The 22,847-nt window shown below is 38.7% G+C and overlaps 2 protein-coding genes across 2 annotated transcripts in view; one reads left to right on the plus strand and one right to left on the minus strand.

Annotated features, from left to right (window-relative positions):
• Positions 1-1,114: 1,114 nt before the first annotated feature.
• On the minus strand, positions 1,115-14,499 carry GSG1L2 (GSG1 like 2). The gene is made up of 5 exons (XM_065748627.1): positions 14,154-14,499; positions 12,226-12,273; positions 9,887-10,039; positions 4,847-4,958; positions 1,115-1,408 (listed from the first exon to the last, which is right to left on the minus strand). The coding sequence occupies exons 1-5, from the start codon at positions 14,497-14,499 to the stop codon at positions 1,153-1,155; spliced, it is 915 nt and encodes a 304-aa protein (XP_065604699.1). The 3' UTR covers positions 1,115-1,152.
• Positions 14,500-17,304: 2,805 nt separating this feature from the next.
• The window catches only part of GLP2R (glucagon like peptide 2 receptor), a 33,105-nt gene continuing 27,562 nt past the window's right edge, over positions 17,305-22,847 (plus strand). Inside the window, exon 1 of the mRNA XM_065748625.1 lies at positions 17,305-17,487. Coding sequence (XP_065604697.1) covers positions 17,383-17,487 — 105 coding nt within the window. The 5' untranslated portion in view covers positions 17,305-17,382. The remainder of the gene's footprint in view (positions 17,488-22,847) is intronic.

Genomic DNA, 22,847 nt, shown 5'->3' on the forward strand with positions numbered 1-22,847 from the left:
TGCTTGTAGAACAAACCCTTTTCCCTCAGACTCTTATACCACATGTAGTCCAGCCCCATGACCATCTTTGTGGCCTTCTGCTGAAAGACTGCTAAAGTTGTCAAAGCCAGCTATGCAAAACCAAGTGTTGCTTGCAGCATCCAGGCTCTTCACCCAGACTTTCTTCCTGTAAGGTCAAGGAAAACACCTGGGGTAGGTAGCCTGCTTTGGCAGGGGGGTTGAACTCGATCTCTAGAGGTCCCTTCCAACACCTATGATTCTGTGTGATTCTATGTCTTACACCTTCCCCCACAAATCAGAGTTCTGGCAGAACTCTGGACATGCTCAAGTCCTCCCCAGTAGTATATTTGGTGTCCACATGGATAATCAGCAGGGGATAGTAGCTAGAGGGCAGGACAGACTTTAGCAGATTCCCTGAAACACCTTACATGCAATGCCTCAACAGAGTGCAAACATCCCTATATGTTATCAGATCACCAGAAAACAGCCTTCAGTCCCTGAAGGAATAAGCCTCCCACTGCCGTCACAAACTGGTGCTACTGCATATTTCAGGATTTGCAGTCTCTGAGCTCACCCCAGATAGAGCATCTAACTCCTTGCCCAATGCCAAACCAGTTCTGCAGTTGAAGATCTGCTAATGGGGAAAGAGCCATCTTCTCAATGGAAGCCACAAGCACTCAGCATTCCCAGTCCCATGAGCCTCCAGCAAGCAGTGTCTCCAGCTGTTCTTTCTTCTGTGCATATTGGGGTTCAGGCACTCGTCTATCCACAAGTTATCTGTCAGTCTCTTTTTCATCATCCTTGGTGCGATGCAGCCTGCTCACCTCCTCCCACAGCTCCTTAACTCATCAAAACAGCACATCTCCAGCAAACAAGGGCACACATCTTCACTTTTCTGAGCTTCAGCAAGATACATCAGGCAGAGTCTGCTTAAAAATCAGAGCAATGCAAAACCTGTAACAATGTTTTTTTCTGAACTAGGACACTGAATCTGCTTTACCAACACTAAGACTTCCTTGAAACATTAATGGAGTTATTATTTTTTTATTAGAGAAGATCACTAAGACTACACAAATATACAATTTTATTAAATAATATTTCATTCTGTTCTGATTTTATGGTTCACAGTATGCCTTGAGAAAAGGTTAAGATTTATAGAACTGAAATAGTGCCCCCATGATGTAAATCTTTCACTGGATGCGCATGGTCCTCTGTAGTGTTGTGAAAAGAGTTCACATACACATTGCAAGCTTTCTCTGGAGCTGCATGATCAGGAAACTTGTATTTAATCTTTAAACTCCTTTCCAGCATTTTTCTTTTGTGCTTGAATTCCAAAATAGTTTTTGTGTATTTGTTAATAGTGGTGACAGCTGCAGCCATACAGCAAGCGAAGGAAGTCCAAGCGAGGCTATAAACAAAAAAGTTTATTAGAAATTAGCAGAATATTTTCATATCCAAGTTCTTCAACTTTATTTTTGAAAAAAATTAACCCAAGTGGTTGCATTGGTTTATACTAGGGAAAGAGAAGAAATATGTTTAGTTAATGGCCATCCGCATATCTGAGTTATAGAATAGATCTCTGTATAATACTTATCAACATTTAATGCCTCTGATGCCTCTGTTAATTCTGAGTTCATTATCAGGAAAAGGAACTACATAAAAATGAAGATACTTAAAAAATTAAAATGTGCAGCTACTGAGACTAAAATCTCACAGGTGCCACTGAAGAAAATCTGCCAGTTACCTAGAAAGATTAGTAGGAAAAGAGTTAAATAGCAGGCTCACACACTGAATTGCATTCCTGAGAGTATACAGGTGACAACTAAAGAGAAAGAAAATGACATTAAATGTTTAGAGTAACACCATAACAAGACAGAACTAAAAAATGATATTGAGGTACAATTTAATGAAGATACAGGAAAAATCTAGACTAATGAGCGGGCAATGCATGATAGAAGTGTAAAATTATCACGTAAAAAATGCTCACAGTGGAACAAATTAGAGTTTACAGTGGAGAAATTTAGCTTTCTTAACATGGCAAGGTCAAGATAATCAAATAAAATGTGAGCTTCTGTGGAGAAATCAGTTTAAGCAATTCCTGTTAATGTCTTTTCTCCTTCATAGCTGTTTGATCCCACATCTTTGCTGTAGTTCAATGAACTCATTTATGTTGTTAAATAACTTTATTTTATTTTATTTTTCCCTTTTGAGTACTATTTTCAGCAAGGATTATTTTCCAGGATAATCACACAATCAGATGCGTTGACACAGTTTAAGTGCAATGGAATATGGTACACAGACACAGGACTAGTAGGAGCAGAAAGAAGGGGGAACAGTTTCAGCTATATTTTCTCCTCAAGTGAGTCAAATTACACGTTGACTTACCATCTAAAGTATGAGGATAAGTGGAAAAAACCTTGTAACAAAGAAATAGCAAGAAATGGGGAAAGTCAGCATAAGCAGATAGATGTACATCACCATTCAAACTGAACACAGATGGGACAGCAGATCTACCTGTGGTGATATGTAACCCATGGCTTGAGCCAACTGTAGTAGAGAAGAGCTGAAGATGGCAGCAGTGAAATCAAGTCTTAGCCTATAAGATACTTTAGTCTATCTGATTCATGTAAAAAGCATTTTGACTGAATAAATAAAACACTAGCATTAGTAGAAAAATTGATACAGTTATTACTAAGAAGCGCAACTCTTTCTGAGGGCATCCTAACCAACCTGTTAAAACCCTTTGAAGGAGCTAATGAAATAAAGGCAAGAAACTGATTTCAAGAAACCTTCAAAAAAGGCCTCTTACCAAAGACTGAAAAAAATGAGTTCTTATGAGCAAATGCTTCTAAGACAGATGTTGTGTTAAAATACACAAATATACTTCTGTTGTTTATAGAAGAAAATTATTTCCTTTGACAATATAAGGGGATATTAATGTAATTCTTCAAGATTTTTTTTTCCCAGAATCTTTCCTTTTCCATAAATAATTTTGAAAAAAAGAAAAAAGAAAAACAAAAAAGAAACCCATTGACTAAGAAGAACCAAGTAAAGAAGTGAGCAAAATCTTGTTACTGAGAGCCAGAGGATAAAGTTAGATTGGCTACAGTGGAAATTCAGCTTCAGTAAATAAATTCAGTTTGAGCTCTGCTCAAAGAATAAAGGCAGAAGGGTCATCAGAAAGATTAACTGGAAAAGATAGTGGACTACAGCAACTAGTTCATCTGGATAAAAGATCTATAGATAAAAGTGCAACTGGATTACATATTTTTCCATCACTGCTTAGAATAATCTCTTGGTCGGTAGCAATACAGTAAATCTTAAAAGAACATGTGTGAATGACAACGACCTGTGATCTCAACTCTCGGAACTGGTATGAAGAGAATTAGAGAGTTTTGCTCTAGTGATAATAATTATTGGGCCCAGCAAACTTTGTATTTAACCCAGAACAATTGCTTCTCTACTGACATAATGACAGCTGTTTCCAACAAGTATTTGAAAGTACAAATACATACTGACCAAATTTGAATGGATTTTCAGTGGCACAACAAAGTCATCCATATAGCAAAAAAATCCATTGCATAGCCCTCTTTCTTAATAAATTTACTATAATTCCTCAGAATAAATGTTGCAATTACTTATAGGGCAAAATTAATTATAGGGCACAAGACTCTTCTCGGAAATTTACATTTTGTCAGAAATGTTCCATATGCAACAACTTGAAGTAAGGAAACACTTAGCCTAAATGAGTGAGGGCAGGATAGTTTTAAGTAACTAATGCAAGGAAGTCTTCCTGAAAATAAAAGGCACCAATCCTGGGTCTGAAAAAAATGGGCAATCTGATGCATGTGGAAAAGAACCTTTGCTTTATGCAGAACCATCTAATCACAGAATCACAGAATCATAGGGGTTGGAAGAGACCTCTAGAGATCATCGAGTCCAACCCCCCTACCAAAGCAGTTCCCTACACCAGGTCACACAGGTAGGCATCCAGGCGGGTCTTGAATATCTCCAGAGAAGGAGACCCCACACCCCCCAGGGCAGCCTGTGCCAGTGCTCCGTCACCCTCACCGTAAAGAAGTTCTTGCACACATTCATGCAGAACCTCCAGTGCTGCAGTTTCTGTCCGTTTCCCCTTGTCCTGTCTCCACACACTGCTGAAAAGAGTCTGGCCTTGCCACTTTGTCCCCCACACCTCAGATATTTATAAACCTGGATCAGGTCCCCTCTCAGTCTTCTTTTCTCAAGGCTAAAGAGACCCAGTTCACTTAGCCTTTCTTCATAGGGGAGATCCTCCAGGCCCTTCACCATCTTTGTGGCCCTCTGCTGGACTCTTTCCAAGAGATCCCTGTCTTTTTTATACTGGGGAGCCCAGAACTGGACACAGTACTCCAGATGAGGCCTCACCAGGGCAGAGTAGAGGGGGAGGATCACCTCCCTTGACCTGCTGGCCACGCTCTTTTTAATGCATCCCAGAATGCCATTGGCCCTCTTTGCCAAAAGAGCACACTGCTGGCTCATGGTAAACCTGTTGTCCACCAGGACACCCAGATCCCTCGCTGCAGAGCTCCACTCCAACAGCTCATCCCCCACACTGTGCTAGTTCATGCAATTATTCCTTCCTAATGGTAAAAGCAAAACTCACATGCTTACACATTCTATGTAATAATCTAAGAACTGAATCTGGAGGAAAAAACATCTAGGTACTGAATTGTTTCATCAGGAGGAAAGTAGTTTAGACCCATCCATTATAAAGTAAGTATAAATTCTTACATATAATATATCTATAATTTAGGGTGAAGTGATTGATATTTAATGGAAGAACCAAACATAGACCAATAGGTACCAATAGGACCAGCAATAATCCCATGTGTGAGGTCTCCAGTCTTCAGGACCAAGATTCACAGTCATTTGAAATACAGTTGTATACATCATGTGAGCAACCATGCCCAGAAGACCTAAAAAATAAAATATCATGAGAATATTAGAAAATGCAAGCTGCAGCCTTTCTTCATTTTCAACTTATTGCAGTTTTCCCTTGAGCTCCTGAGGAACATTTTTCAACATACATAAAGTCCATAAGACGTTAAAAAAAAACTGGGCATTGTTATCTAGTTGTATTTATGTATTGTGTGTTTGTGCAATCTCTATTTCAATCCTCTGACACCTGTGATGTTTGCTGGTAGAACCTCTGGGTGCAGTGGAATAAGTAACGCTTGGATTTTGAAAAGCAAAAATGTTATTGGTTCTCACTCTGAAAATAGTTGTAATGTAGTAATTTAGCCCTCAGAAGGCATCAGCCAAACAATGAATTCTCACTTAATTGCATTGCACAGGTCTCATTTCCCATAGTTTTCTGTCTTTCAGTGGAAAGATTTTCAAAGGTGCAAGTATTGGTTGTTTTGGTGCCTCTAAAAGCAGGCAGATTTATCAGCACTATCTACACAAATGAAAAAGTGAACAAGTACTTAATGCCTATTAAAAAGCATTTAAATACTCAGTTGTTAAAGTGGATTCTATTTAATCATCTACTTTTCAAAATTCCTACAAAGCTTCTTCCTAAGCCTAATGATATCTCTTTCCCTCAGCATTTTATTTTCAATCAGTGAACTTCTCCATTAACTTCTGTATTTTTTGTTTTTAGCTAAATTTACAAATCCACAAATATCCTGGATGCAACCCACTGTCTAAAACACAAGATTCTCAAAGCAGACAGTCCCCCACCAAACTTGCAAGACCTGACAGATGTTCCCAAAGTAGCTCTGTTTCATGAATTTTTGTACAAAAAAAAAAAAAAAAAGATAAAAGCAATTGCTAGTCCACAGAGGCTCCCAGTCTAGGGCATAACAAGTAAATGTTTACAGTGACATGGCTTCAGTAGTCGCTATGAAATGATCTTCCCTGAAATACTGGATGGTGAACCTGTTGTTTATTAGAACTCCCTCCTTTGAGTTTTCATATAAGGATAAAATTTCACACTAGTTCTTTTTTTTTTTTTTAGATCAACATATTGTACTTCACTTAGAATGTACATTTAAGACTTTATTTGGTCTGAGATAAAGACTGAGGGAAATTAAATCCTGACCTTTTTAAATGGTTAAGTAATATAACTGTTTTCTTAAAGCATATGTTTTCTGTATACCTTTAATTATGTAGCTATACTTTGCTACACATTCCATTAATTGAATGTTAGTTAGCTTTTGTGTGCTAGATTCAAGAGCACGCTGGTATAAAAAATTGCATTTTTGTTACAGATTAAAGTGAAGGAATATTTAATCAATTTCCTTGAAAATTTAACTAGATTTGGTTTATATTTACAATAGATTATATGTAGATTTAACAACTAACACAGTCTTCAATTTTTTAATATCTTATGAAATGTTTAAAATAAGAGTCTAGCTGAAGTAAGTATCCAGTAAAAACTTGCCAAGTAAGCCTCCTTAGTACTGTAGAAAGATTTATCAGGAATATTAATAATGGTGAATGTTATAACTACTGACAGAAGGAAAATGTGCTAGTGATTTGTGATACTGTCTGAACAATTAAATAAAGCTCATAAATGTGTATGGAAAGAGAGTTTCTGTTCCTTTAAGTGTATCTGCTCTAGAATCTTTTTCTTGTGCAATGAAAGATAAGAAAGGAAGAAAGCCACAGACAAAAACATATAGGGACACAAACCTGACAGACAAATGTTACAGGAAGCAGTGATAGGACCCAACCTGGAGAGGAGGTAGAAGGGAGGATAAAGGAAAGGAGGAGGAGCAGGAAGGAGCAATGTGGGGAGGTAGAGGAGTGGGGGATGGTGAAAGAGTATAAAGGTGCTGAAGCAGCTGGTCCTGTGTGAAATGGGAACTGTCAGTGCTTTTGTCTGGTGAAGCCCATTGCCTGATCATAGTAGTCCATCCTATCTTCTTGTATTTTCTTATTAAATCTTTTTCTTAAATATCAGTCCGTGTATTTGCATTCTCTGCCTTGTGTGTATGTGGACTGCAGAGACTATGCTAGCTGCTGGGGATATCTGATGTGTGCATGTGTGAAAACTGGTGCTAGCTTCTGGAGTTTGGCCAGGGGATGAGGCACCCCTAGCTGTGTTGTCAGCTGGTGAACTGAGTAAAGTTTCTATTGTTGGGTCCTGCAGTCTCTGAGCCCGAAGTGCCAGCCACTGAAATCAGACTAGGGGTATGGGCCCCTGACCTGTGATACCAGATCCTGGAGCCAGTGGGGGTCTTTTATTACCCATCACTGAAACAAAATTGTGCATTCCCCAAAACAGCTACTGATAAAAAATAGTGTGACTGAGGGAATGTACGTGTGTGGATGTGACTTCAAACCATTAAGTGCAAACTACTGAGGGCACTAGCATGAGTGGAATTTGATGCCAGTTACTGGAGTAAGGCTGGGAATGTGGGTGCCCCAGCCTATGATGTGAACTGCTGGAAACAGTGGGGTCTCAGTGCAGCTTCTGTCATCAATAAGGTCTTCTACTCCTGGACACTGATTCAAGAGTGTTGTGCAGTCCCAAACCATCTAACTGGTGGGATGCGATATGAGTGAGGCAAGTGTTGGGCTCCAGTGTTGATGCTGAAGCCAGGCCACGCATCACAGATCATGTGCCTGGTGCCAGCTCCTAATGGGGGGCGAGTTTACATATTTTCCCCAGAGCTGATGTGTGTGTGTGGGGGTGTATTAGCCATCAAACTCCAAGTTGAACCAGCCAGCAAGTAATGGGGTCGCAGGTCTAGGCTGGGATATCAGGAGGGGTGGGAGTCCGTGCTATTACACCCAGGGGGACTTGCAGCATGGAGTGCATATGGGATGAGTGTCTGTATGTGAAAGTTGTGTGTTCACAGTTTGCATCAAGCTGGAATAATCCATAAGCAGGAGACCTGAGAAGTAGACAAGGGAGCCCAGGATCTGGGCAGGCATACTGGACAGAGGGCTTGTGCCAGCATGTATGAAGTCTGTGAATGTCTGTGTGCTTGTGAAACTAAGGAGTGCTGTGCATGTGCCTGTATTACTGATTTCCCACCTCTGCCCGCTCAAGTTGAGAGTCAGCTGTCTGTGTTCATGTTTTTATGTGAATCCACTGTGTTCAAGCCAGTGCGTTGATTATGGCACACCGACTGACTATGTCACAGTTCTGTGCATGTCTGTGTGTGTACTATGTCACTCTGACATCTACTTGGCATTGCTATTGGATGAGCCTGCAAAAAGGAAAGAGGCAGCCATGACCCTCAGCCTGGGATAAGTTTTGTTTTGTTTTATTTTGTTTTGCTTTGTTTTGATGGTGGTGGCTCTGAGAATTGGAGATTTTTCCTAAGAGGAGGTTAGAAAAATACCTGTCAGATAAAGATAAGGAAATTTGGGCCTAACTTGAATGCTGAAATAAAACTGCAGTGTTCTAGACATTACTATCTGGAATGTAAATTGTTGCCTTCTACAGTCCTTGGAGGCTCACCCCGTTGTCCACATTAAGCACTTTTCTTTAGGAAGAATGTAGAAAAATTGAGGAAGAGAATAACTAGAGCAGCAAGAGTGATCAGAGGCAGTAGAAATACATGTGAAGTCATGTGGTATATTTTTCTATCATTTCTTTCAGAAGAAGATGAAGGTGAGACACAATAGGTGTCTTCAAGTATGCAAAGGCATCTTCAGAAAGGAAGTTTTTTTCCCCATAATCATGACTGGGCTTTTAAAAATCTTGGTATACTTATTCAACAGATGATAATGGCAAATTAATTAAATAAGTGATTATGTTTAAGAGGAAAAAGTATAATGAAAAATCTTTAATTCGTAAAGAAAGGCACAGCAATCACAAATACAAGAACACTAAATCCACCAACATTAGAATTAGGATCAAACCCAATTTTCTCAGTGAAAAGCATCTTGAGATTAATTCATAAGGACTTAGGCTTTGCCATCTGCCCATGTACTCAATTTGCAGCTGTATGTGCTTCTGGAAGATATGCTCCCAACCAGCATAAATCACTTTGGACTCATGACAATGTGAAAGATGGTGGTATGTGTTCCATAAGAAGTTACGTCGCTTCTAGCTTTAAAATGTGTAACTATGAAACATTGTTCATGTTACCAGTAATTTTAGCACAACTTGCTTCAGTAATGATTGTTTGACATAGACAGAACTGCAGAGTAGTTCAGGCTGGAAGACACTTTTAAAAGTCTCTGGTCTAACCTCCAGTTTTCAGTGCATGGTCAGTGATGAGCTCAGACCAGATTGCTCAGGTACTGACACACTAAATTCTTCACCATGAGGAAGCATGGGATTCAAGCAGAGGAATCAGCTTCCAAGGAAGGCTGCAGGTCTTTAAGAACCAGCAGGATATAGCCCTGCTATGCAAACTGCTCTGATCTCAGAGGTAATCATGCTGTGAACAGGGGGGTGAACTGAGGACCCTTTGAAGTTTCTTCTAAATTGAATTTGCCTCGGATGCCATTATTAGATAGCACTGGATTAAAAAGTAAGATGCAGAAAATTAGACACAATTTTTATGATAGTTTTCTATTAAAAATGATGTGATTCAATTTTATTCCCTCTTATAAGTGTCATTTTGATTGGACTATTGCTCATTTTGTTCTCAGCATATTGAAAATAGAAAATCAAGTTATTTTTTTCTTTGACAATCAGATAGATAAATTAAAAATTATAAAGCACTGACATTAAAAATAATAAGTATAAATATAAAATGTTAAAAAACATGTTAAGAAATGACAACAGTATTTTTCATTTAAAAGAAAACAGTTTCTTGTTAATGTCTCAGTAGATATGGTAGTAGTTTGCAATCATAGACACTGTTATTAATCTTCAGCTAGAGTTCTATCTGTTAAAATTTCTAATGTTAGAATTTCTGGATGTAATAAATTGTACCTGCTAGTACGATGACTACTGCAGAAAAAGCGTTGATCTTTAGCCCATCAATGACAGAACTGTAGTAGCACATTTCTACTGACATAAGAACAACTCCAGTCAGAAGTAAAATGTTATAGAGTAGCTCTGCTACAATAGACAGCCATAAAACCCCTGTAAAATCAAATTAATAGCACAGCAATTATAAAAAGTCATTTAGTATTTCTACCATTTATCTCTTTGTTTATATTGTTTATACAACTTCAAATAAAAAGTCAGAGCTTGTGAGAATGCTATTATAACATCAATAAGAAGACTTCAAGTTCAATAGCTACCCTAAATTATTATTCCTCTACTGATTTGGCCATGTTGTGAAAGAGCTCTTGCATGTTCCTTCTGTACATGTAAGAAACTCACAGTGCAAGGTGGGGAAGTATGTTTTTTACTTTCAGTATTTACCCTAGTCATTAACAAACATCTTCCCTTTTAATGCTCAGTCTTTTACCAGATAACTCGTTCTGTTTGAACAGAGATGCCTTCATGTGCAGTCTCCAGTTTTCACTGAGATTCATCTCCTAGTTCATCTCTGTCTGGTTATCTGTTAATTACATCACTGTTTTACTGATAATATGCTAGTGTCACATAGGCAGGAGCAGGCAGAGTCTTCTTGTGTCCAGACAGTAGCAGGAACTGGCCAACAATTGGTCAATGAAATGCACAATTGTTCTTAAAAACAAATTATTGTGTACTTAGACATCTGGCTGTATATTCACAAAATGATTATATAGATATATATACACCAGGTATGTACTAACATTCATAACTTAAAAATAGAAACATCACCAAGACATGTAATTGATCATTAAATACTACATACTTTGTCATTATATTGGTGGGCTTAGCCTGCTGTGCATGGGAATTCCTGGGCAAGGTGTATTTCTCAAGAAAATCTTCATCTTAGCAAAAAAAAAAAAAAAAAAAAAGATTTGTTCAGGAAATTATGTTTTAGTAAGAATGACTGGTGATAGGATGGTTGGACTGGATGATCTTGTAGATCTTTTCCAACCTTGGTGATTCTATGACTTCATGATTCTATGAAATTTGAATTACACATTAACCAGCAGTATGGTCCAATAATAGGACCTTGCATCTAAATATTTTTGAGTAGTGATCCACTGTTACACGTGCACTGAGCACCTGTGTATATCACGTTGCCTTGTGTTACTCAGTTCAGGAATAGTGAGCTTGATGTATCTCAAGTCTTGTGCTCACAGCACCCATATGTATGTGTAGAACACAAACATTGTTTTCCTGTACAAGGTGGGATGTGACAAGGGCAAAACCCTTTCGCTGCCCTGACGTATTCTCACAATGCAGTGTTTGGAGGTGCTTTTTTAAGTGTCTTAATCTGATCTGTGGATATCAGGGACCCATGTCCTGTTCATGGAGGTGTTTCAGTACTGCATCCACTAGTGGTTCTAGGTATGAGGAGCTCAGGCCCAGACCCACAACCTAGCATCCATATGCTACAGACATCTTGAATTATTTGTGCACAGAGACATGGCAGCACAGAGGTGAGTTGAGGGGCTAGTCCTCAAATATTCAGTCTTTATGCTACCCTCAGTAGTTGCAATTTCATATCCAGGCTACTTGTTCAAGAGTACTTTTCTAGTCCATATTTGCAAATCTTGGGGAAGATTTTATTCTGGATCAGCCACTTATAGATTGGTCTAACAATTTAAATGATAGTGTTAACATTGGAGGGGGGCAAACTTCATGGCATCTGCAAGCAGGTTTTGTAGGAACAGGAACAGTTCTTTGAAATAACTGTTTACTCCATGCTTTCTGTAGTTATCTTTGGTTTGCAAAACCCTAATAAATGGATACACCTACTTAGAGCTATGTGTAGCATACAGGGAGAGAATTCATCTGAAGATTGGTTTAGTGCACAGCACATCTCCCAAGTTCCCTGGGATTTAATGGGGACAGCAAGCTGCTTGTCCCCATTTATATACTGCAGTTTCTTTGTCCTTCCAGGTACAACAGTGCCAGCATGAAATTCTTGACTGAATTTGGAGGTATGAGGAGAGAGATGGCAAAACTTTTGAAATCTTGATTTCCAGTATTCATATTCAAGATACTTTAATTTTTAATTTAAGTTGCTATTCAAAAGAAGTGGCTTCAAAAGACACTGACGTATACTTCAAGTTATTTGGGCTTCATTTTGAAGTGGAAAAATTAAACGAATAAAAACTATATGGGATTTAAATATTTTTTTCCAAATAAAAATGCATTATATTTATTACATTGGTAAATGTGATCAAGAATGCTTTATTTTGTAAACAAAATTGCATATTTACCTCGATCAGAAGCTGGAGTCAAACTGATAAAACTTCTACATTTCTCACCTAAAAAAAATAGTTATTTTAAAAGAAAATTTTTCATTATTTTATGTTCTGTAATGATCTAAGGAGGCAGTTCAATAGGAAAAAAAAAAAGAAAGAAAAAAAAAACCCAACAACAGAAGCACAAATTAAGATGACCAGGAGAAACTATTTAGTGTGTGCTTTCACATAGTCTCTGGTACATGGATCAACTCCTGTAGATCCTCCCAGACTGTTTCAGAGCATAAATAGTGTTACATTTTCATGGGAGGCTTAGAGAAAATCTTGGAAGTTTTTTCCAAAAGGTTGCAGCTGTGAAAGCCATAAATGGAAATCTAACAGTTTATTTGAAAGACTGCATTCCATTCAGCTTATGAATCACAGAACAAGATTAGAAAATATGACTATAGCAACAAGGCTGCTGCTCACACTAATTTCTTCTAAGTTTGACTGCTTTTTTATATGTAAGCTTTGATTTTCAAAACCATGTGACCTCCTGATCCCTATGTAGATGCTTTGTAAAAAGGTCTTGGAATTAATTTTCGTCTGCTCTTAGAACAAAGGGTGGGCTTTTTTCAGCTACTAACCACACCAAGTAAGAACCCCAAAAAAACACAGCCAACAGACCAATGCTATGAACAATCTCTACCTAAAAATGTCTTTTTTGTTGTTTCCTTTTGAGAGATGTATTTTGCTCTGATCTTTGACATTAACCTTTTTAAAACTGTGTAATTTACAAGATCTTCTGGCAGAACTGGCTCTTCAGGACATGCAACTTCTAAAATATTAGTTTTTTGTTGCAACATTGACAGCTGACTTGATTCCTCGTTTTGTTCAACTTACCACTCTTAAACTGATCAGAACAATAAGAAGATAAATTTAACTTTGACCTGAATTCACAATAAATATGAATTCTATTTCTCAAATCAGTTATGCAGTTCCCATATACAAAGATCCAAAATTAATTGGAGATTCTCTTACAAAGCAATTTTTTTCCATTCTACTGATACTTACAAAGTCAGAGTGAAACTCTGGTTATATGCCAGCACTCGTGATTAATGAATTTCCAAATTCTGTTTTAGGAGGGTGAAAATAATATTATGCTGCATTGGTTTATGAATTGTGAGATCACAGTAAGAAAGTACTTAATCCTGTACTCAAGAGAAAATCCATTAAAAAACTTTAGTCTCACAGATTTAGCTGGTAAAGTGAAAATCTAAATAATTTGTCCTTAAAAATGTGTATTATGGTTTTTATATAGCTACAAGGCAATCATTCAAGGCAAATATAACCGAATCACAGAATTTTTGGATTTGTAACGGACCTCTGCAGATCATCTACTCCAATAGCTCCTAAAACAGGTTCCTTATAGCAGATTGCTCAGATACACACCCAGGTGAGGATCTCCAGATTAGGATACTCCATCACCTCTCTGGGCAGCCTGTTCTAGGGCTCTCTCACCCTCACTGCAAAGAACTTCTTCCTCACATTTGTTTGGAACTCACTGTGCTGAAGTTTGTTCCCACTGCCCCTTGTTCTGTCACTGCACACCACTGAAAAGAGCCTGGGCCATTGGGGATGGTTGGTGGGTTTTTTTGCCTAAGAGAGTAACAACATCAGAAAATGAAACACTTCCCTGTTAAAACAATTCTTGATCTGCATGATTGTCTGTCACTTTAAAATTCTTTACAGAATTACTTTTTTTAGAAATTGACTGGGTAGAATCCTCTAAGATTCCGTTTTCCAGATAAGATTTAAAGGTTTAAATTAAAAGATTTAACTTTTAAAGGCTACTTATTCTTTAAAAATACATACATGATATTGCAGCAAAGAGGAAATTGACATCGAATAAGTAAAAAGAAGTCTGAGTATTTTCTAAAGTAAGTTCATGTGCTTTTACTCACCTTCCCCATTTATAATTTCTTCACAGGAATACCAAATGCCAGCATGAAACTTTTGGTCAACAAACTTGTCATCTCCTGTCTCCCAGATATACTGCACAGCATTACTGTTGTTGGCATCAGGACTATTAAAGCGGATGCAGTGATTCCCTTTGTCCTGTCCTATGCAGAAAGGTTTGGCAACTTTTCTTGTCCCTTCACACCAGTAATTGCTACTGAATGCTGTAATAGAGAAAACTAAAGAGAGAAAACTGAGAAAAAATGCTGCTGAGGCTCTCTGCCATCTGTCTGTGCCTGTGACTGAAACTGGCATCCTCCAGGACTGCTGTATCAGTTCTGAAACAATCATTTACAAAGCTATGCATATATCTGCTGGCTGCCTGTATTTACCATCCTAATCTTCATTCCTCTCAGTGAATTGTATCAGCTTAGTAGTTAAAGCAGAAAGCAGAGATAGAGGCATAATCAGAAATCATGTGGTAGAAAAGATTAAGGATTTAGGGCAGTGTTGTTATTTTGTACTAACATCTTGTGAAAGAAGTATGAGGAGAAGAGATAATGAATTATAATTTGGCCCAAGAGTCACAGGATTAAAGGCACAAAGAGCACAGAAGTGTAAGAAGTATCACAGAATCACAGAATTATAGTTGTTGGAAGGGACCTCCAGAGATCATCAAGTCCAACCCCTGTGCAAAGCAGGCTCCCTACAGTAGGCTGCACAGGTAGGTGTCCAGGCAGGTCTTGAATATCTCCAGAGAAGGAGAATCCACAGTCTCCCTGGGCAGCCTGTGGAGTATACCAATATGTAATAAGAAAAAAATATATATTTAAAGAAACAAAATACACTTACTATCTCAATCAGCATGCGGAGTGAAATTGATGAAGCTTCTACATTTATCACCTAACAAATAAATAAAACTAATCTTGCAGTTCCAAATGCTCCTGTAACACAGGGCATTGAATTAATTAAATACAGTCATAAATCTTATCTTAAAGAAATAATTAAGGAGATGAGACCATTTCAAAGCATTACAGCATTTCCCACCACTTGTGCTGAAAGGGATGAGGTACAGAGTCCTCGAAGAACGCTGCACAGGGAACCACAGTGCCTAGTCCTTCCATATATTTGCAGGCAGAGGTGGATGTGTATCCTCTTATGCCATTTGTTTAATCCTCCTGTACAAGGATCTCTACTTTAAGTAACACCATGGTATTGATGCACATTCAGCAAAGTGTCTTGAGGACCTTTACAGCACAATCTAAGGCCTAAAGGAGCTGGAGAGACGTTTTTCAGTCCTTGGCCTCGCAGACTTCCTAATATTCACTGATGAATGGCTAAGCTTGAAGATATGAACAAGGTTGCTTGTCAGGTAGCTTCCTGTCCTGAACATTAGCAGTTTATCATTCAATAATTAGCTACATTTCCAAATAGAGTTTGTCAACTGTAAAATTACATCTTGAGCACAGGCAGGACCCTATCATAAAACACAGTGGTTACATACAATTGTTCATTTTTATGAGACTGGTTTACAGATTATTTTACAGTCACTGTATTGGAAAACTTGAACAATACAAATGTTGTGTTCTGAGTGCAGTTAGGAAATTTGTATTTATCCCTTTTAACAATACCCAGTTGAACAATTCTTAAAGTGTTTTTGAGGTGCCTCTCCTTAGTCCATCGGTGTGGCTTGGGGAGGACGTGTACTCAGGAGAACAATCCATGGCCCCATGGACCATGATGAAAGCATCCGATGTCCATTCTGACAGACCTCTCTATGGTGAGAGAAAAGCAAACTTCTGTACTATATCCAAGCCCTGTGTAAAGATGGGATATGGTTATACATCATGTCCTTCTACTTTTTTTGATTCATCTAGGCCAAACTTTGGGCATGTTAGAAGGGAGGGAATCAGAAACACTACTGAGCAGGTTGAAAGGGAGTACTGTGGTTTGCTAAAGTCTATGTATGACATTGAAAACTGGGCTGCCACTGGTTCTACAGTTTCAGTGGTATAACTCTACCCTTTCTCTGGCTGAGCTGGATGGGATACTGTCACGGTGTTATCCGTGACAGTGACCCAAGGGAAATCGAGAAGGGTGAGAGGAGAGAAAAAAAAAAACTGCGTCAGTGGCCGCGCGGCCGCCCGAGCAGAGCCGCGCTCCGGGGGGAGGGGGAAACAGCGGGAGACGATGGATCTACAAAAAAACAACGGCACGATCTGAGAAGGAACGGTAACTTAGTACTAAGTATAATAAAATTGAACAATTGAGAAAGAGATAAAATTTCCAAACCAAAAGCTGTGAGCTTACGTTAGGGGGAAAACTGCAGGGGAAGCACACGTGCTGAACCTCCACAGCCCTCTGCTGCTCCCCCACAGCATTAACTCCTTAACTGCTGCATGATGCTCTGATGTGGAATACCGGCATCAAAACCACAAAACCACAACAGATACCCATGAGTTCTGGGAGAGGAGTGGGACTCCTTCTGTACAAACAGCTGCAAGTCTGTTTTCTCTTGAAAGTGCAGAAGGAAGTATCTGCCTGAGTCTCCATGCTGCCCACTCAAATTATAAGCTATCTCTAAAATCATTATACTGTAAATATTTTTAGTTTCCTGGGCTTGTGTATCACATACACTGAATATGAAAAGAATTGTAAAACTTTAACAGCTGGCTATGTCAGTTTTTATACATTTAGTCTGTCCTTGACCCTGCACTGATTGTGCATATTTGACAAAGAATTGACTAGCATTGAGCAAAACACTCATTATTGAGACTGAGCTTCCTTCTGTCAACCAACTTGATTCTGCATTCTAGGTCATCTTTCAATTGCTCCATGTGGTGTGTATATGTATATATTTATGGAACTGTATTTCATTCTTCCTAAGTCACTGGCAAAATTCCAATGAAGTTTCAAGGGAGTAGGATCAACCTCTTAATGTTTTAATAGTTTTGTGACTTCTTATTGGCTAAAGAACAAGCTACAATAAACAGATTTCATGTGAAGTTTAGAATAAACTCTCTGTGACTTTAATCAGAAAATAAATAAAAAAGCAAGACGTAGCTGGAGACCATCAAGCCTAGACATTTTAGTAGACTTCCTGGTTTATTTCTAAGAAGATCCTTGAAAGAAAAGAATAAAAGAAGACTCTTCAAATCTGTTTCACAGGAGCAAGTAACACCGTTGGTCTATAGTACAGTGATACAGCAGCATACTGGAAACAAATTTATTAAAATGAGTGTGATTACACTTTTTAGTCTCTGCTCCAGCATGGGGATCTGGTCCAGAATATCTCCCATACCTGCCAGCTCAGTTGTGATATTATTTTTAGTGAAACAGGTAAGCCAATTCCATAATTAATAATTATCAATATAAAAATGCTGTATGTATCACACAGCACTGTAACCTTCCCTGCATGTTTGTTTAAAGAATATTTCTGATATGACAAAAAATTGTTTCTTAAAATTAGTTACAAGAAACATTGGCTGAGAAGCAATAGAATGATGTATTATAATTCACACAGAATAGATAATTTATTACAATTTTATTCTATAAAAGCTGTTTCATACAGTGAATAAACCATGTTTACATTTATTTATGCACTCTTTCCTTAATGATATTGATCATTATTAAACTAGTTCTATTTTTTTAATTTTCTGCCAATGTATCAATACTGTTGTGAAATGCCTTCATATTCTATTGTTTCCACTCATATTCTAATCCCAATGTTGTTTACTTTACAGTGCCATCATTTACCCTTTTAGAAACATACAAGGGGAAGGCACTGCTTCCCATATTTGTGAAAGCTGATGTTATTGGTATTGTTTGCACCTCACCTTCTAACATCAGGCTAGCGAAACTGTTTACAAATGTTACTTCTAATTCTTGGAGTGCTCTAGGAAACTAGTCATTTCTTTCTTTCTTCTAAATCTGTGAAAAATTAAAAGCTTTCTTCCTCATCTGTATTGTCTTGAAATTTGTAAGAGTTGTCAGAATTTACAAATTCTGACACAGAATTTTGTCAGAATTGACAAAATATCTCACTGTTACTCACTTCAGGGAAACTTTCTTCTTTTTTTCCCATTTTTAATTATTCATGATTATATATCTTTATTTCAGTAAATTAAAAGATACATATATTAATGTGCTATAGTTAATTCTGATTTGTCAAAAAAAATGCAAATTTAGGGAAATCATCTGTGAAGTATACAAGATAATGACTGCAACTGAAAAGGTTTACTTTACCCTTATTAATAAAAATTAAGTTACTTCTAATCACTTGTCCTAAAAATGCATGCGAATGTGCTGCAAATATTGAAATTTTGCTCTTCTTTGTTTTTTAAGATAAATTACCAGGAGATACATATTTTGAATCTAGAGCTTCTCTCATATAAATGGAGAACTAAAGCAGCTCTCAGTTTTCAGAGAATCCTTGAATCCATAGGATACCTCAAACAAAGCACCAGTACCATCAAAGTTAACTGAAAATCTTGCTATGACTTTTTGTTATTAAAGAAATTAAAGAGATAGAAACCTGATTACACAACAGTCATTTATGAAAAAATACATAGGTTATAATTATTCTGTTAGTAAACGTGGAGGTCTATTATAATAGCCAACTTCCTAGGGAGGAACTTCAAGCAGTGCTATCTACTGCATCCATCATATTTTTAAACAGTGGTATCATCTCTGTGCAGCTTCGTGCATCTGAGTGAACCAAATGAATGTAAAGACCTTTCCAGGAAGATCTGGTAACATTTCAGTGAAGTGTTCATAACCATATGAAAAAGCTTCAGACAGTTTGAAATGAAGAAACATCTGGCTTTTGGTCAGAAGATCACAGACTTTCTGAGCTTCTGTCTTGGGGTTTGAAATTTAATTTCTTCTAAGTTTAAAGTCCTGCTTAATGTGACTGAATTCTTGCTGAAATATAAAACTGGGGTCAAGAGTCATGCTTAGCTGGGTATGGTCAGAGTATGAGATCACTGTAAGTGTATCTGAAAGCTTGTGAGCATGCACTGTAGTGTTTTGATAGCAGGTTGCCCAAAATTAAAATAATAAAAAAAAACCTCTCTTATGTAATCAGACTCATTTCTGATGCAGGGAGTGATCCACGGCTCTTTTCAGAGCATCCCTACTGAACTGGATCTTCTACTACACATGATGGAGGCAGGAAAATTGTGCACAATCTCAGCAGCTGCTGCAGTGCTCCTCACACTGACTCAGGCTGTAGGTCTTTTGAGACAGCCTCTACTCCCTCTTAATGAATAGTTATGACATGGATATAAGTTACAAAGGCAAGCCTATTTGTTATTTTTGTTGAAATCTTTTTACTTAGCTAAGCTGCCACAAGACATCAAGGCATTCCTTGTCCTTAATTTCTGTCAACTTGATTTTATTTCATCAGAAAGTCTTACGGTAGAAAACTAAGGATCTCACAAACATTTACACCAATAGTGAGCAGGTATTGTATATCAGTCTGCCTAGTGCTCTGCAGAGACTGACAATTCCAATAAGAGTGAAGTATAATTGTCATTTGTAGCTAGGGTGTTCCTCATCCTTGTTAACTTAGGTTCTTCATGGATGGTTCTCAGCAATTGAATGAATCTCAGCAAGTGGTTGGTACTGGGGCTTGTCCTCTTCAATATCTTTATTGATGACCTGGACAAGGGCATCGAGTGCACCCTCATTAAGTTTGCAGATGACATAAAGTTGACTAGAAGTAGCATGGCTCTACAGAGGGATCTGGACAGGCTGGATAGCTGGTATGAAGCCAATGGGAGGAGGTTCAACAAGACCAAGTGCCAGGTCTGCATTTTGGCCTCAACAACCCCAGGCAATGCTACAGAGGGTGTTGGGGCAGAGTGGCTGGAAGAATGTGCGGAGGAAACAGACCTGAGGGTATTGGTTCATGCTTGGCTGAACATGAACCAGTAGTCTGACCAAGTGGCCAATGGCATCCTGGCTTGTATCAGAAATAATGTTGCCAGCAGGAGCAGGGAAGTGATCATCCCTCTGTACTCAGCACTTGTGAGGCTGCACCTTGAGTACTGTGTTCCATTTTGGGCTCCTTACTGCAAGAAAGACATGGAGACCATGGAGCACATCCAGAGAAGGGCAATGAATGTGGTGAAGGGTCTGGAGCACAGGCCTTATGAGGAACAGCTGAGGGAGCTGGGATTGTTTAGTCTGGAGAAGAGGAAGCTCAAGGAAGACCTCATAGCCCTCTGTAACTACCTGAAGGGAGGTCATAGTGAGATGGTGGTTGGCCTCTCTTATAACTAGTGATAGGAGTAGAGAAAATGGCTTCAAGTTGTGCCAGGGGAAATTCAGACTGGATGTAAGTAAATACTTCTCCTTTTACTAAAAAGAGTGGTCAGGTGCTGGAATGGGCTGCTCAGGGAAGTGGTGGAGTCACTTACTCTAGAGGTATTCTGTATGGGGACTGCCTAAACCACTGATTGGGCACCGGAAGGAAAGACCTGGTCAGCCCTGGGTGCACAGGTGAAGGCAATTAGACCTCATTTAAGGGCTGACTGTGACTGGGGAAAGATCTCTTGCTGGAGATCCCTCCTTTGTAGTTCTTTTACTGGAAGTCTAGATCCTTGAAGACAGGTAAGCATTTGTTTTTTCCTTCCTTTTGTAATGTTTCCTTGTTTGCACTGGTGCCTTTGCCTTCACATGTTCACAGTATGTTTAGACATTGTGTTGAGGAAGATGGTTTAGTGAGAGATATAGGTGGGTAGTTGGACTGGATAATCTTGTAGGTTTTTTCCAGACCTGCTGGTTCTATGATTGTACGAATTTCTCCAGAAAGTGAACTAAACAAGCAGCCCGGTAGCCAGCATGAGGCTTTCTCTGTGTTTCTTTATCTGTTCAATGCATTAGTTTATTAGAAACAACAGTGCTGTCTTTAAATCAAGAGTCCTTTATACAACTGTCTCATATTTTTTGCCTCTTCAGATGAGATTCTCTGACCTTGCAGTATCTGATGAATCTCCCTTGGCGCTCCTCATTTTGAGGAAAATGTCAAGAAGATTTTTATTTTGAAAACACACATTCTTTTCTCATGACTGTTGTAAATATTCTCTCCTTATCTTGCAAGCCCATCAGATGAAGAAAAATTGCAGTTTTTCTATTGCCTGAATTTCAAGTAGGGTGTTTGGAAATTAGCTAAGAGTCTCAAAGCAGAGCAGTCTGCAGATATCATCTTACACAGACAAACCACGTAAGAATGAGTGGTCTCAAAAAAAAAAAAAAAACAACAACAACAAAAACAACTAGATAGCATTCACTGTTATTTTGTTTTAAAAGTAAGTAAATACTGTTTTTCCTCTTGCTTTTTGGTGAACTTAAGTTCAAAAAATATGTTACTGTTGAAGTTGACAGCTGCAGACTGTCCTGGTTGTTTATCTCACCTCTTGGTATGTTACTTAGCTCAGAGAAGCTCGGTACAACTACACACACGTGAAAGACACTTTCTGAAAAGGGTCTAGTCCAGGTAAAACAAAATGGATTTTCCCTGGGGAGCTGAGAAGCATTTTTTTTTTTTTTTGGTGCAAGAATTACTAGTTTTTTAGAAAACTTCTGTTTGGATTGTGTAGTGGGATTGCCTGGTCACAGCCTGAACCAGTGAAAGCACCTGAGTGAGCCGAGCGCAGGAGCCCAGCCCCACCGCTCCCCTCGCTCTCTCCCTCTCGGCGGTGCTTCCGGGAGCACAGATACGCTCAGGGCCTGCGCGGGTTGCCCCCATCTCCCCGGCCCCCTTCCTTCCGGCGCGCCAGTGTTCGAACGAGAGGCGGCCGCGTTCCTTAATTAAACGGGCGCCGGGAGGGGTGAGTTCATTCCCCTTATCTCTAATATCTCTTTCTGTAGCGCCTCTGCCTCAAATAAAGGCTCTGTTACCGCCTTTGCTTGCTTTAAAGTTTGTCCTCCCAGTTTTGTCACTAGAATCTGTAACATTTTCAACCAGTAATTGTTCTGTTTTAGTGATGTACAGTGACGTTCTTGGACTACTTGCCTGCCTCTGGTCTCTCAAAGCCCTGGTGTTCAGGAAAACAAGTAGCATATTATACAGAGATTGCTTTGGCTAGTATTTATTTCAGCGGATAGTGATCAAATCACCATACTGATTTTGAATTGGAAGCAGTGTCCAGTATTATCCTTTCTCTACTGCTATCATCCTAGTGGGGCACTACTTAAACAGCCCAAATCTATCAGGATGCAAGGCAATTTTACATTTAGCTCTTCTGTTTCACACATTCCATTCCTAAACAATGTTTATCAAGTATAGCTCTCTGAAGGCCCCTCCAGTAGAAGAGCATTGTATGAATAAGATATGTTGGAAAGATGAGTATTTTATCTTTCTCTCTTTAAGTTGTAAGAGTTGTCTCAGGATAACAGTTACCCTTACACTGGTCAAGTGATAAGATGTGAGGTAACAGTCTCAAGTTATGCCAGAAGAAACTTAGATTAGTTATCAATAATTTCTTCATGGTAAGGGTGGTTAGCCACTTGAACAGGCTACCCAGTTTAGAAAATGTGTGGATGTGGTACTTCAGGACATGATTCAGTGATGGGCTTGTCAGTGTTAGGTGATGGTTGGATCTGATGATCTTGATTATTTTTTTCCAATCTATGTGCTTCTGCAGCTGCAGTGCTGTCTGCATCTTATAAACGCAGTTCTGAAAGGACTAGCT

Source organism: Cyrtonyx montezumae, unplaced genomic scaffold, assembly GCF_038088225.1.
Source record: "Cyrtonyx montezumae isolate F1298 unplaced genomic scaffold, pur_monq_1.0 scaffold_50, whole genome shotgun sequence".
NCBI classification, from domain to species: Eukaryota; Metazoa; Chordata; class Aves; order Galliformes; family Odontophoridae; genus Cyrtonyx; species Cyrtonyx montezumae.